At 40.8% G+C, this 15,624-nt stretch overlaps 1 protein-coding gene across 1 annotated transcript in view; it reads left to right on the top strand.

Moving 5' to 3' along the window:
- The window catches only part of ephb6 (eph receptor B6), a 35,778-nt gene extending 21,166 nt beyond the window's left edge, over nt 1-14,612 (top strand). Inside the window, exons 6-19 of the mRNA XM_068735887.1 lie at nt 5,990-6,145; nt 6,469-6,740; nt 7,305-7,386; nt 8,133-8,257; nt 8,358-8,520; nt 9,339-9,453; nt 9,561-9,616; nt 10,069-10,185; nt 10,280-10,527; nt 10,632-10,850; nt 10,940-11,089; nt 11,859-12,043; nt 12,164-12,322; nt 13,062-14,612. Coding sequence (XP_068591988.1) covers nt 5,990-6,145; nt 6,469-6,740; nt 7,305-7,386; nt 8,133-8,257; nt 8,358-8,520; nt 9,339-9,453; nt 9,561-9,616; nt 10,069-10,185; nt 10,280-10,527; nt 10,632-10,850; nt 10,940-11,089; nt 11,859-12,043; nt 12,164-12,322; nt 13,062-13,167 — 2,153 coding nt within the window. The 3' untranslated portion in view covers nt 13,168-14,612. The remainder of the gene's footprint in view (nt 1-5,989; nt 6,146-6,468; nt 6,741-7,304; nt 7,387-8,132; nt 8,258-8,357; nt 8,521-9,338; nt 9,454-9,560; nt 9,617-10,068; nt 10,186-10,279; nt 10,528-10,631; nt 10,851-10,939; nt 11,090-11,858; nt 12,044-12,163; nt 12,323-13,061) is intronic.
- Nucleotides 14,613-15,624: the final 1,012 nt, after the last annotated feature.

The raw sequence follows: 15,624 nt of genomic DNA, 5'->3' as shown, positions 1-15,624 counted from the left end.
ACCTGTTCAGCCAAACATGAAACAGTCCTTTAGTTTTGGGCTCCCCGAGTTGGTCTGAGCTGGCAGTACATCGTCCTCAGACAAGCTCCTTCCCTCTCAAACATTAAGCCACTGTCGAGGATTTGGGACAAGGATTAGTGCTGAATGCTCAAATGGGCTCTGAGTTCATTTGGACACATGTTGATGTTTTCTGTGGCATGCGACTGAAATAATCAACACGTCAGATTGTCCTTATTTGTCCACTAACTATCCTGAAGCTTGTTGTGGTGGACAACAAGAACATTTGGTCAGGGGAGGAAGTAAAAGTAAGAGTGCAAGCTGGATATCTTGCATGGATTTCTTCCTCAAAGCAGACAGTAGGCGAGACTTTTTTCAGATGAAACCATTTTCAGCATTTCTTCATCATTGTTATCCACTGTGATATGTCAAGTGGATACTTATTAGCAATGTTGACATTCAGTTGCTTTTCCAGTCAATAAAGATCAAGCATTGAGCCAGACTTAGTTTAGTGAGACGATCAATAAGACCAAGTATTGACTGCTGGCTGGTCCTCGCTGTGGGAGAGTAGCTACAGGCGATAATGACAAATGATCCTGATCATTCACCTCTGCATCACAACTGTCATTTATTTAGCATGTTGGATCATAAGAGCAAGTAGTGTAATGATAAGATAACCTCGACAAAAAGCCAATTGGATTTTTCCACTTGATTTTGGATTGAAGCTCTATGGCAAAAAAACATTTATGATAATTTCACATTTTGTTCAGCAAGATAATCTTCACAAATGAACACCATTTTTATGATTTTTAAGGGTAAACGCAATCGCTAGAAGTAAAAAGCTAATGTTAGGCTATATAAAGAACTACACCATGATCGCATGGCTTCACGTCACAACCACTAAGCTAAAGGTGGACTGATGTTAGCCACCTGTTAGCAACCGCTTTTTTTAAGAGCTTCAAAATTTGTGAGTGGGGTATTTACTAATGTATTTTATGTCGTAGAATAAAACGATAAAATCTGTTGAGCTTGTTTTCACCACAGACCTTATTTAGGGCATCATCATTGCCCTTTATGCCTCCTGGCATGTAGGGCAGCAACAAAAGTCTTCCACTCCTGTCTGTCCTGGGCGAGTCGCTGGATGGTGCCCCATGAGTAGTTTAGGCTCTGCTCTGCATCTCCTTCTCCGCAGTTCTTCTCCATGTGTTTCTTGGTCGGCCTCTTAAGCTTCAGAGATTTTACCATTTTTATTTAGGGCATCTAACCAAAAATCTATCTTTGCAGAGATTTATAGCGAGTTCAGCATTTTGTTTAGCTTAACTGTTATAGTGTCGATTCCAGCAGAAAATGCTCTAAAAAACCCACTGTTCACTATTTGCTCCGCACCATAGAGCAGACAGACACCGTTAGAGACTAGTGGAGCATTTAACAGCTAAATGGTAAAATATTTCCCTCAGGAGACCAAAAACAGAGCTAAAAGAGAGGGAATATTGGACTTACACAACACACTACTCCTAATGATTGATAATGTTGCTCAGTAACTGCAATTTTTTTATTAGAAATGTGAATAATGTGCTCATCAAACCTCATTTGGCCAGGAGCAGGACAAAGGCAGCATAGAAAAGAAAAAGAGAAAAAGTTTATACATTTAAAATGATAATCTCACAAAGGTCTATATATACACATCTACTTACAATTAGTGTAATTTGTGTTGTGTAATATCCTGTAATTGTCATTTTTGTCCACATAGATTTTTGTTCACATGAAGGTTTGCATTACAAATACTTGCTGCCTCATTCAATTTATGGGAACTTGCAATATATAATGTGTGAAATACAGTATGTCTCTTTTTACTTATATTTTTATTCAAACATATAGGATTTGTAGGATATGTCTAAAACATGCTGTGGAATTTATTATTCTGCAGTATTTTTTTTTTGTGCAGGACAGGAAATTGTTTTCTGTTTAAATAAAGCCCACCTACTAGTTAATGATCTGTGAAGAGCTGCTTGTATTTGAGAAATTCAAAGCATTGCTTGCTTATACATATGCCTGTGTGCTGATGGAGCTTATATGGAAATCAAATCAAATATTAGCACATATGATCCTGTATATGTGTCTGTTGTTTCTGTCTGCACTGAACAACAGCATGTAGAGGAAAATAATGGATGGAGAGATGCAGAAGAGACATTTACGGTTGGAACCGTGCGTGCTCATCTCTCCTGTTGTGTGGTCGCATCTGTGACTGAGCTTATGTGTGTTTGTAGGTCCGAGAGAGAGAGAGAGAGAGAGAGAGAGAGAGAGAGAGAGAGAGAGAGAGATTATGCTGCGAGCCAAGAGGGAATGAGTGCATGAAACAGGGAGAGAGAAGAGAAAAAGAGAAATTAGGTCAGCAATCTACAAACCAAAGTATTATGTTAACGTCAAGTTACTCACCTCATTGCTGTCTTTTTTCTATTTCTGTTTATCTCCTCAGAAATTATTTTCAGTGTTCAATTGTACTTGTATTTTCTCTTAACAGGATTTTATTTTGTTTTCATGTAGCCTTTGCTGAAATAATCCCTTTCCCCATGTCATTCTCTATCCATTTATACATCTATCTTTTTTTTGTGTTATTGGATTTTTCTCATTTTGTTGTTCTTTAATTGCCGTGTTATCACTGAAATATTTCTGTTGCTGCATTGGCACTTGCAAGCAATATGACTCCAGTTGTTAGTAGCTCTCAACATTTGTAAGTAGAGCTGCAAATTAGGATTCTTTTCATATGATTCTTTTTCAGATTATTTGCTCATCTATACTTCTCCGAGCTGAGCATGACATCGTTAAATTGCTTATTTTTTGTCCAAAACACAAAGATATTTAGTTTAAGATGATATAAAAACGTAAAAAGGGGCAAAACCTAACATAAGAAGCTGGAACTGGCTAATTTTTGGCTGAAACAATTACTCAATTACATTTAGTTGTGATTTTTTGACGATGGAGTAATCATTTAATTGAGTGATCAGTTCAGCTCTTATTTGTAAATTGATTCATTAAAAAGGAATTACTTATATCTGTTATTGTTACTGTTATACACTACAATATCCATGTCTTTATCATCAACCCTCGCATTAATTCCTCTCTTCTTCACTTCTCTTCTTACTTTCCAGAGTGTACTGATGTATGATGCAAAGGCATCTGTGTCTGCTGCCATTATGGCCTTGAATTGTCTACTTTATAGCTTGGAGATAGATGGATGTAGCCGACAGTGGGAGGATGGGGGTTGCACATCAGGCAAGAGGGCAGAGGACTTGCACTCTCATTGGCTGCTGTAATCAGGTGGATGAAGATGAGAGGAGGGGGGTGGGGGGTTAAGTTGTTGCCGGAGCTCGTAACGCCGATGAGAGGCTTTGTAGCAAAGTCATGTTTCGTGTCAGAGCCGTAAGTGAACACATTTGGTAATGTGCAGCCGGGACATAAAAAATTGAGGAAGGAGGATATTTCGCTCTCCTCTTTCCCCCTCTGTTTCCTTGTTTTTTCACCCATCATCTGGCGCTCATATACATAATCCCACTGTTCATCCTACAACCGTCTTGGGCCATCCTTCTCTATGTTCACTTCTTCCCCTTTTCTAGTTTATTCTCCCTCTGTGATCTCTCAACATCCTTTTACTTCCCTCCATCTCCCTTCTTTCTCCTTTTCACACTTGTTTGAAAGCAAAGTCAGCTCTCTGAGACAAGTGAGAACACAGAAAGCCTTTTATCTCTTTATTCCTTACCCTCTTTCACTTCTTACCGCCTTATCTTCTTCTCCCAGACACCATCTAGTATACACACATGCATCCACACACACATACAGTGTGTCACATTTGATAAATGTTCTTGACAAGGTTATGTAAACAAGGTGAGGGGTTCATTCCTGCTGACCATAAAGAGCACACACTCATCCTCTTCCATCCCTCTGTTTTAATAACATATGAGAGGATCCCTATTTAAAGCTGTTTGTCAGGTGTTATCAGGTGTCCCATTTACACACTCAGAGATACAAGAAGGCCTGACTGTCAGTGAACACAAACACTCTACATTTAGCTCACAGAGAAAAGGAACTCTTTTTGAACGATGCAACCTGTAGTTGACTCTGCTTTAGGCGTTCACACAGTTAAAATGGCAGCAGACCAGCCTGAAGGCACAACTCTCAATGTTCTCATAGTTCTGCTCAGGACGAGCACTCGGAGCTGCGGCACACAGCAGCACGAAGTCTGTGTGTTATCTTGACCTCAGCGCTCAGCTGTCCTGCTTTTGACGTTAATGACTGCCACATTTCACAGATTTTCCACTGTAAAACACATCAGTTCAGGATAACAGCCTGCAGGTTCAAATAGTATTTTGTGTGTGTGTGTGTGTGTGTGTGTGTGTGTGTGTGTGTGTGTGTGTGTGTGTGTGTGTGTGTGTGTGAGAGAGAGAGAGAGAGAGAGAGAGAGAGAGAGAGAGAGAGAGAGAGAGAGAGAGAAATAGAGCTATGCATGCTTTGAACTTAAATTGATTTTATATTTGAATGGATTATGTCACTTGATTCGAGGATAATCATACATTTCATTATTACTGTATTAAGTTTCTACTCCATTTTCTTTTTTATTCTGGAATAATTACACATTCTACCGTGACTATAATGGGATTTGGTGAAGATATATTTTTTTAATTTGATTAAAATTTTCCTTCACAGGTTGAGAAAATCCACCCCACAATTTTACAGGAATAGTTAGACATTTTTGGAGAAATGCTTATTTGCTTTCTGGTGGAGAGATAGTTGAGAAGGTTTATTAAGCTCTCACATCTGTTCATTAAATGTATGGCTAAAGCCAGCAGCTGGTTAGCTTGGCTTATAGCACAAAGTCTGGGAACAAGGGCAAAGCTATGCCTTGGCTCTGTCCAAATTTAACAAAATCTACTTAATAGAATATCTAAGCTCCAAAACTAATCAACACGTTGTAACTCATTTGTGTAACTCGTACAAAAACCAAACTCGAGAGTTACATTAATCATCTCATCTCACGCTCTGCGAGAAAGCGAAGAAGTCCATCTCTCAAAACTATGGTACAGGGTTAGTATGGTCACTTTGAACTTGAGTGTGTCCGCTAACGCGAGCCACTTCCTCTCTAAATGACTGTGCAAGATAAAACCCAACAACAAACAGCAGGCCGCTATGTTTTAGATGAACTTATGACTCAATGGGAACCGCAAACCAAGATGAAATTGATGCTTTCCCCAAAAATAGGTTGTGGTATTTAAGATTTGAAAGGTTTATGTGGTTCTTGTGAGGTCAAAATAGGTGTTTTATGGACAGTATAGTGGAATTTTCAATCAAATCAACGATGTGGAAATATTTTGTCATAAGTGTTCTTTTTGTTAATGATAACCCGAAAGTATTTCCTCTTCATTTATACAGTATGTTTTCTTCTTTTACACTATTCATTTACACACCTAATCAATTAATCTATGATCATTTCAGCAAAAGCAAGTAAAGACCATGAGTTAATATTGTTTTTAACTGCTGTTTCCTGATGCTTTTAATGTGTTTCAGCTGCAAATAGAACTACTGGCAGTTTTTTAGTTTGGTTAGAATTTTACAAAAAATGTCAGTTTGTTCATTTATTTTTCTGACCCAAAGTTTTCAAGGTTTAAAAAATATCATAGCATTAAGTAAATGTAATACCACATCTTTATTTTTGTTTTTTCTCTGCCCCATTTTTTTGTGTCTAATTTCAACAAAGATGTGTTACAGTAATTAGTAAAAATCAGTAGAGAGACAGTATTAGAGGTACAGCAAACATCTCAGCATGCTGCACAGCGCCGATGCTTTGCTTGACGTTACGAAAAGCCGTCTTGGCGCCACGCAAGCCATTGGAAATGATAGGTTCCAAAGAACAGTGGTGCTGTTGCCACACTTTGTGTGAAAGGCCCTTCAAAGTGAACACTGAGAATGAAGCTCACTGTCTCTTCGTGTCTCTCTGCAGCTTGTCCGGTGGGCTACTTCAAGTCCGTTGCGGGCTCCATTCCCTGCTCGGTGTGTCCCTCCAACAGCAGAACCAGCCAAGAGGGATCGAGTGTGTGTGAATGTCGCAGCGGATTTTACCGGGCAGCCAATGATGCCAACTCTTCCGCCTGCACAAGTGAGCTTTGTTGGTTTGTTTGTTTATGCTGGGCTCTCTAGGATGTGTTCAAGGGGTCATCTACTCAGACTGTGAGAACTGAGATGCACAGAATCATTTTTTTATCATAATATAATGGAAGTGTTTAGTCTCTCTGCTCGCTTAAATTGTGTCACGGCCAAACTTTGTTTTATAACGTTCTTTCCATTACTTAACTTGGTTCAATATCTTTGCCAGGAAGCAGTTTTTTTTCATATCTTAAACTTTTTAGCAGGTGCTTCCACCAAAGTGTCCTCCGCTTACATTATGTATGTCAAACCTCTCGCCTTTTATCTTCTTCCAAGCTCCTCCATCTGCTCCGGTCTCTCTGTCCTGGGAATATGAGAGCGCTGATGGTGGGGTGTCCTTAAGGTGGCGCCCTCCAGTGGACATGGGAGGCCGCAGTGAAGTGTGGTACGGAGTGGTGTGTCGCATCTGCCCCTCAGCCACCTTCTCCAACCCGGCGGCTTGCTCCTGGTGTGGAGAGGGCGTCACATTCAGCCCCTCCCAGACCAACCTGAAACAAACCAAGGTCACTCTCAACAATCTGCTGACCAGAGTCACTTATCTCATACAGGTAGGTGTGGAAAACTGTCACAAAACGGCACAAAACTCTCCCTTATCACCTTGTAGATAGTCTAAAACCGCCTTGAGAGTTGTTTTTTACAGTAATAATGTTTGGACTGAATCAAAGGGGCCAGTTGGAAGCTTTTTAAAGAAACTTTTGTGAATGTTTCACACCACTGTAAAATACTTCCTTTCATTGAAATGAAATTTTAAGAAAAATACTGTGTCCTTGTGAGATAATCTATTTTTTTGGACTCATCACCTGGACAACAAAGCATTTTACACACTGATTACTGAAACATTTCCTGGAGCCACAGAGGAGGCAGGTCCTCTGTGGCACATTATTCCATAAGCTCCAAATACACAGTAACATTTATTATTTAGCTTGGGCAAACTCAACTAAATCATAGCTTATTTCTTATTCATAATGGGCAGATATTTCCCATTTACTGGTGTTTGTTGACTGGCCAACACAGCTGCATGTGTGAGGCTTTGTTTCTCAAACAAGCATGTCATAGAAGTAAATAGAAAAAAGGCTTTGTGTGTCACGTCTGTGTGTTCTTCTTATTGACAGGTGCAAGCCATGAATGAGGTGTCAGCTTTGAGTCCTTTTCCAGCTCGATACACAAGCATCAATTTCACTACGAGCCAGTCAGGTGAGCACCGGACAGAGAGGATGAAAAAGATGAGATGAAAGAGAAGAGATGCTCTGATGATGATGTTTGTGTAGATACTATGTGTTGGTGTGTGTGTGTGTGTGTGTGTGTGTGTGTGTCTCTCTCTCTCTCTGTCTCTCTCTCTCTCTCTCTCTCTCTCGCTCTGCTCCATCTTTTCTCTTCCCGCTCTCTGGACAGGAGGTTGCTCGAGGTTACAATATCTTGTCAGATCCCATTATAGTCACTGTGGAGGAAGAAAGGGAGAAATGAGAGATTGGAAGACAAAAAGACAGACAGAAAGAGAGATGAAAGTAGACAAGTGGGGGGAGGAGAGGAGAGGAGAGTGGGTCATTGTGCAGACAAAGTACACTATTATGTGATTTTCCAAAAATACTGATTAAGATTGATTAAAAGTTTCCATGAACCTAAATTATCTAAAAAACCTTCTTGTGTCTACTCAGATTGATTAAATGAAAAGGAATGCTGGAAAGTTCCCTTAACTGGCATGGCTAGCCAGCACTGACTGTAACTAAATCCCGCATGGTGCTCCATAAAAACTCCACTTTCACGCTCTACTAAACATCCTCCACAAGTTCTGTAACATTGCCCCCTTGTGGTCACCATCACTTCAACACAACTTTACTGTTCTATTGTTGTAGGATGATGGGGTTAAATGATCGATCATCACATCCCTCAGGGGAAACTTAATTCCAGCTCAAACATCAGTCATCTGTTCCCTCCCACAGTTCCAAGCACAGTTCCCATGATGCACCAGCTGAGCCGAGCCCCAGACTCCATCACTCTCTCGTGGCCTCAGCCAGACAGGCCCAATGGAGACATCCTGGAGTACCAGCTTAGATACTATGACAAGGTACATTCAGTGAATAGTCCTAAACATACATGCTGCACAACTGGCCGACCTGACTCACAGCAAGAGTCACCACAAAATGTCCTCCATCTGTGTCCCTCAGGGTTCAGATGTGGACAGTGCAGCGAGTGTGTACAGTGAGACCAACACGGTGACCATCAACTCTCTGATCCCCGGTTCCATCTACGCCTTCCAGATCAGAGCTCGAAATGAACGCGGCTACGGCCCCTACAGCAACACCATCTACTTCACCACGCTGCCTCTGGGTACAACTCTTGCATACTGTAATACCAGGCGCATCCATTTTATTCAGAGTGCATTACTGCAATTAACACACAGCTGAACTGGTGGAATGTACTATGTTAAGGGTAGGAGGCCTTAATAATGTACAGAAAAACATAATTTATTAAAGTAAGAAGAAATATCAGGACAGTGTGATCAACTAGTTACTGGTAATACATCTTGAATTATTTCTTTCCTAATGGTCTTAGGAACATGGCAGAAAGATACAGTAGAAAAATAGTAGTAATATACTGTTCACTACTGAAGCAGACGTTGACTTAAACAGGTTAAAGTGTGAACACTCTGTCTCTTTTTTTCAACACTACTGCGTTTGGTTTCAAATGTTCACTGCAAAAGAACCAAAGTAATGTTGAACACCTCAATATGAGAATACAAACTAACTCTTTATTTTCCAATGATGCTCTCTAAAGTGGTTAGATCATCTTCTTTTTAATACAAAAATAAACTCAGTTCAATTCAATCTACTTTATTTCACCAGAATAATCCAAATATCAATACGGCCTTCCAGGAAGTCCTCAGAGATTACTTTACCAGTGAAGTAGTTCAAAGTAAAGTTCAATTTCTAACTGTGGACTATTCTGTGGTTGAGTGTGATATTCAATCCAGATTCTACTGTAAGTGAAAATAAAATGGCTGTTTTTAGAATGTACAAACACATGAAAAATCTATTCAGTTACAGTAACAACAGTGTTTTTAATTTTCCAGCTCTGGAAACGACTTAATAAAGGCTGTCTCAATGACACATCAACAGCTGATGGTTTTCTCACTTTCTCTCCCACAGAGGAACATTCACACCAGATCCAGAATCGACTTCCTCTGCTGGTTGGGTCAGTAATGGGCGGAGCAGCATTTCTGCTGGTGGTGGCAGCGATTGTGGTTGTGGTGGTATTTCGCAGGTAGGTTGTGAATACATTCACATGATTAGGCATATTTTTTATGCATACGCATGTTGTTTTTTTAATCACATGCACATTCATGCATTTTGTTTGCTTTTACATGGCAGAAAGAGGAGGGAGAGTCCTTACAGCGACAGACTCCAGAGGTACATCAGTAACCGAGGTGAGCATTAGACTGTTTGATTTAATGCAATTTAGTTTAGTTTAAATTGTTTTAATTAATTTCATTTAATTATTATTAAGTGAGGTGTTTGCTTTGTGCAAAATGCTACCTATTTTAACAATATTTTATATGATTTAGAGGTTTGATTTTAGTTAGTTTTGTGTCTTTTGTTTGTTTAACATATATTTTAACCAATGGATGTTTTGGAAGTTTATAGTTTAATAATTCATTTCAGGTAAGGTTTTTTTATTTTATTTTCTTTCCATGGGATTTATTCTTATTTATTCTTAAATACAGTACTATGTCTGTGTATCTTTCATAATGTAGAATAAGGTGCTGTGCAGTAACAGATCATCCCAACCTTGTCTCATGCAAATAAATGTGTTCAAAAGTGGAAAATAAAGGGATAAAAAGCCAGACTTAGTTCTAAAAAAAAAGCCTTTTAATTCCAGGTGGAGTTAAGTATTATGTGGACCCATCCACTTATGACGACCCCAGTGAGGCTGTCAAAGAGTTTGCCCGGGAGATAGATCCCGCTCATCTCAAGATCGAGGAGGTGATCGGTGCAGGTAGGCATGATTCTCTCTTTTCTTTTAAACCGTATTGTAGCTATGTGATAATTATCAACAGAGTGTAATCGGTTTCACCTCCTCTCCATTCCAGCCCAGTTTGGGGAGGTTTCTCGCGGCCGCTACCGTCCGATGGGTCGCAGGGAGGTGCTGGTGGCGGTGAAGTCTATACGCTGGGGGGCGTCCGACAGAGAGAGGGGGTTGTTCCTCAGTGAAGCAGGGGTCATGGGACAGTTTGACCACCCCAACGTACTGAAGTTGGAGGGTGTGATCACTCATACCGCCCCAGAGAGGATCATCACTGAGTTCATGGAGAACGGGCCTCTGGACGCCTTCCTCAGGGTGCGACAACAACACACTGTCTCCAGCTTTGGCATGTTACTAGTTACCGCAGTGTTTCACTTCACTGTAAACCAAAACATCTCTCGCCCCTCTGCCGCCTTCAGGAGAATGAGGGCCAGTTCAGCGTCCTCCAGCTTATCGGGATGCTCAGAGGAGTTGGTGCAGGGATGCGTTACCTCTCTGAGAGAAACTTTGTCCATCGAGACCTGGCAGCTAGGAACGTGTTGGTCAACTCCAACCTGGTCTGTAAAGTTTCTGACTTTGGCTTGTCCCGACTCATGAGGGGCATGGACCACAACATACCTACATACACTGCCTCACTGGTATGTATCGGAGGATGCATGGTTTTTAATGCTTCTGATTTGTGCTTCCAGTGTAACATAACTCACTGTCTGTCTTGGTCCTCCATCAGGGCAGTAAGATTCCTGTAAGGTGGACGGCACCAGAAGCCTTTCAGCATCGCAAGTTCAGCTCAGCGAGTGACGGCTGGAGCTTCGGCATACTTATGTGGGAAGTGATGTCTTATGGAGAGCGTCCATACTGGGACATGAGCAATCAAGAAGTGAGTATGTAGGAGAATGTTGCCTGAGCAGAGGAAGTCATAATCAATTAGTGATGGGAATGCACTCAAATCCTGTGCTTAAGTGCAAGTTTAACTACTATAGCGTAATAACATGCCATTAAAAGTCCCGAGGCGCCCTGGTGGGACCAACCATGAGCCGCAACGTTCACTATTTACATTCAGCTGGAGACCTTTGATGCATGTTGTTCCCAACCCGTCGCTCCCTTCATTTTGTTTTAGTTATTGAATAAAGGCATAAAGAGACACAAAAATAATGAAAGTGTGGCATTAAATAGCATGCTATCAAGTTGCAATTTCTGAGTCAAAAGTAAAAAACTATTAAAATGTGCAAAATTCACATATTTTCCCATTATATTTATTATATTTTACAACAGCTCTAGCGGTGCAATTTACTGCTTTAATTTCGTTGTAGGGGATCATGTTCAAAGCCAATCAGACACATTTTAAACAAAAAACATAAAATAAATTGACTTATTCTGCTTTTTGGCTTAACATATTTTATGACTAGTACCAGTGCATAAAAGCTGTACTTTTAAAGCACTTGTGCTTTACCACCATCCCCCTCTTGATTTAACAGAAACATTTAAGTGGCGACGAAATGCCAAGCAGCTGGAATTTGCATAATCTTCTCTTAGTCACTCTTTACAGGCCCTCAGTGGTCTGTGACCTTTTATGTAAGGTAATTACACTAGTCTCCTTACACCATCTGCCCTGCCTATGTCTAATGTCTCACTCGTTTTCTCTGCAGGTGATGAAGGCAGTAGCAGACCAGTATCGTCTCCCTGCCCCCCACAACTGCCCCTCTGCCCTCCACTCTCTGATGCTTCAGTGCTGGCAGGCTGAGCGCGGGGACCGGCCAGCCTTCGACTCGCTCCTCTCCTCCTTGGATCGGCTCATCAGGCACCCTGCCTCCCTCAAGGTGGAGCCAACTCGGTGAGACACCAGCCTCTGGCAAATGCTCGAGCAAAACATATCGGAGGCAGCCGGTGATGAACAACCTGCCACATTTATGGATTGCCATGCCCTCTTTATTGACATTTTCCCTCTTTACAGAAGCTGCTCTCAGCCGCTGCTCAGCCCCACGCCCACAGACCTAACGGCAGTGGCAACAGTCAGTGATTGGCTGAAGGCTCTGAAGATGGAGAGATATCAGGATGAGTTTGATCAGGCACACCTGGACACATTGGACAGAGTCAGCACGCTCAGCATGGAGTGAGTATAGATGGTTATTACTCTAATGTTCACTGAAAGAAGAGGACTGCCGACCGTTTTCCAAGCATATCAAAAGTTTTAAATACATTTTCTACCCTTCAGGGAGCCTTTTGTTTTCGTCCAGGGTTGTTTCCAGGAGGGTACAACCAAGATGTAGTTTCTTATCACTTATCACAGCTCAAGGTTCACTTTCTCGCTGTTTTTGTTTTTTCATGACAGATGAGCAAACTCCATCTGTTTCCAAGGTCAAGAAGAAACTTGCATGCTCAACAATCAACAAAAATATTTTTTTTAGACCTCGGAAACTGAACACTTAACAGGAAACTTCTCACCACAAGGTCCAAATACTCTGGACTATTTTAAACAATTTTAACAAATTTGTGACCAATTTTTTAGCGAAATAAGTCTTTTGTGTGCATAGGAAAAGACTTAGATCTTAAATTTAAACTATTGAAAAATGGGACGAAAGATAAGTGTTGTGTCTTTATTTTTGTTCACTGTATGTATATGAAACTAATAAAAGTTGAACAGTGGGAAAATACATTTGATTTTAAAAATAAATACAAAACAATAAAGATAGGCCAAAGTATTAAGGAGAAGCTTTAGGTCAAATCAGCTGCTGCAGGCTATTATGTACTGACACATGCAAATCCACCAGTGTCCTTTAGAATATCAGGTCGGCCAACAACAAGCTGAAGTGTTGAACTAAACTCCCCGCTTCATCTGCTCTCTTCTTCAGTGATGTCCAGAATCTCGGGGTGAACCTGCTGGGACACCAGAGGAAGATCGTCAGTGCTGCCCAGCAGCTCAGAGCCTATCTGACGCAGGGCCAGGTGGAGGTGTGAAATCCACCTTCAGTACAACCTGTGCCACAGATTTCTGTGGTTTTCACATTCCTCTGCTTATTTTGTCTGGTTTCACTCATTTTTGATGGAGCACATTTTAAGCCGAAACAAAAAGAGAATCAGCTTTTGTTTGAGGACAAGCATCGAGTGCCACTCTGTATATTCTTCTATACAACCAACACTACAACCAGATGGGGTGAAAAAGAGGATCGGACTTCTTGCCAGTCACTCACGACAAATAACAGAAGAGAGATGCACTTTGGGAGCTGCCGTCCAGGTCAAAGTGAGGTTAGGGAGTTGCTGAGGAGAAGGAGGACTTTCAAGACTCCTCGATGTTTTCCACTAGATTTCACTTTATTGTTGTCTGCCTTCTAGATCCCTCACCCATCTGCAATCCTACCTCTCACCTTCTCTACCACTACTGTCCCCCATGAAACTACTCAATTTCCCCACCCTTATTGAGTACAACAAAAGCTATAAAAATGTTTTTTGTTAGCATACTTATGGAGATCCCTACACACAAAAAATTGCGTGAAGACAATCAAAGCCTTTTTCTAATATTTTTCAGATGTTTGTAAAGTTATATCACTCCCTCTCTACTTAAAATGCCAAATGCTAAAAACTGTTAGCAAAATAGAAAACAGTGTACTACCCAGCAGCCTATGGTTTGCCTTATAAGGTATTACCATTTGTTCTCAGAAAAATGTAGATTTTGTTCCAACAAATTGCTATAAACCACCCCTCCAAAATCAGTACTGAAACTGTGAGGTTAGATATGAATCACTGCCGTAGAGTCGTAGAAAACTAAAATGGAAGAAAAAGAAATGCTTTTAAACACTGCAAGTCTTGTTTTCCCTCTTAAAGACATATCCAGGGCTGGAGAGCAGCCCAGTTTGTACAATTCTCACTCTCACTCTTGTGTCTCTCAGCGACAACAGAGCTCATGTACTGTAATACGACAAACTTCACCTCAGCTGCACAGACAAGTGTTCATCTGCGACGAAGACGGAACCGAACAGCACCCACCTTTATGTGTACATTTCACACTTCACCTCTTTTTTTGTTTTGTTGGATTGCTAGATTAAAGACACTGAAGTCATTGAAGCGTTGTGAATGTGTGAAATGGGGAAGACGGACAAAATCGGATCTGATTTACACTTGAAGGAAGGAGGCGAAATGCTTTGTGAGCGTGTACCTGTGTGTCTGTGCTAAATGAGGCTGTATATGTGTGTGCATTACGTATATGCTGTACATGACGCTGTGTGTGTGTGTGTGTGTGTGTGTGTGCATGTGTGTGTGATTGTGATTGTGATTGTGCGTGTGTGTGTGAGTGAGTATGTGTGTCAGGCTACACACATTATTAGCTGTGTTTACTTGTATGAGTGTTCACCAGTATTCCAGAAAATTGTGCAAATTTGTAAAATAAATGATATCATTTTATTTAATATCTTGCTATTTGCCTCTTCTTTTGTGTACTATCTACTTTCATCAAACCTGATGTTTCACCTGCCACTCAAGTTGTTAAAAAAAAGGAATATTCTAGTCAGTATTTGGGAAGAAATTATAAGAAAATGTGACTTGTGAAGAGAAAATCATGAAAACAAGCTGTATTGAAGCTAGGTGTACAAGTTAGCAGCATGGCAGCACTACAGGAAAAGTGAGAGGATTACCAAAGTCAGTGGTCTTCATCTTCTGGGGACCATGAATGTCTGTCCAAAACTTTATGTCAATCTATCCAATGATTGTTGAGATATTTCAGTCTGAACCAAAGCGGCGCCACACTCTCACTCTCTCAGAAAAAACAATGTTTTATCTTTTGCTTATCTAAAAGATGGAAAATATGAGAAACTTGCTCAACTTGCTTTAACAATTTGGTTTTGGAGCAAATGCTAATTTTTTAACAGACAATGATTCATAAACTTGCTGTCATGTTTTAATAAACAGGTGCATGTGGTTAAAACCATACAGTCATAAAGAGCATCTAGTTCAGTGACCAGATCCATCATGCCACCTTACTCTCTTTATGGAGAAGCAGTGTACATGAGAAATATCTGAATTTAAATGCCAGTTTTAGCTTTAATGCAGCTACAAAAGATGTAGCGATATATTCACCTTGATGTACTGATGTCACCTTCACCGTGTTAAAGAGTGAACTCTGCGTGTTTCAGGTTCCACAGATCAGCAGGTTTGAGTAAAATCTGAGTTTGAGATCTGCTGGGATCAGCAGTAGTCCAAGAACAGACACTGGTTTCCCACATGTCCCGCTGTCGCTGATATCACAGCAGATCTGGACTGATAGCAAGACCGCTTACACATTATTCTGCCAGCCTGATGGGACTGGTACTGTGTTGTGTTTTACTGTATCCAGCTGCAGAGCAGTAACTGTTCCTCCTATTGTCTCAATGTCAGACTGCTGGTCATTTTTACAAAGGCATGTTGAACCTCAAAACTTTATGT

The sequence above is a fragment of the Cebidichthys violaceus genome, unplaced genomic scaffold, assembly GCF_023349555.1.
Source record: "Cebidichthys violaceus isolate CVI_PGR_0920_01 unplaced genomic scaffold, fCebVio1.0.p SCAF_7, whole genome shotgun sequence".
Lineage (NCBI taxonomy): Eukaryota > Metazoa > Chordata > Actinopteri > Perciformes > Stichaeidae > Cebidichthys > Cebidichthys violaceus.
Note: the sequence above shows the minus strand (reverse complement) of the source record. Positions and strands in the feature narration are given on the sequence as shown.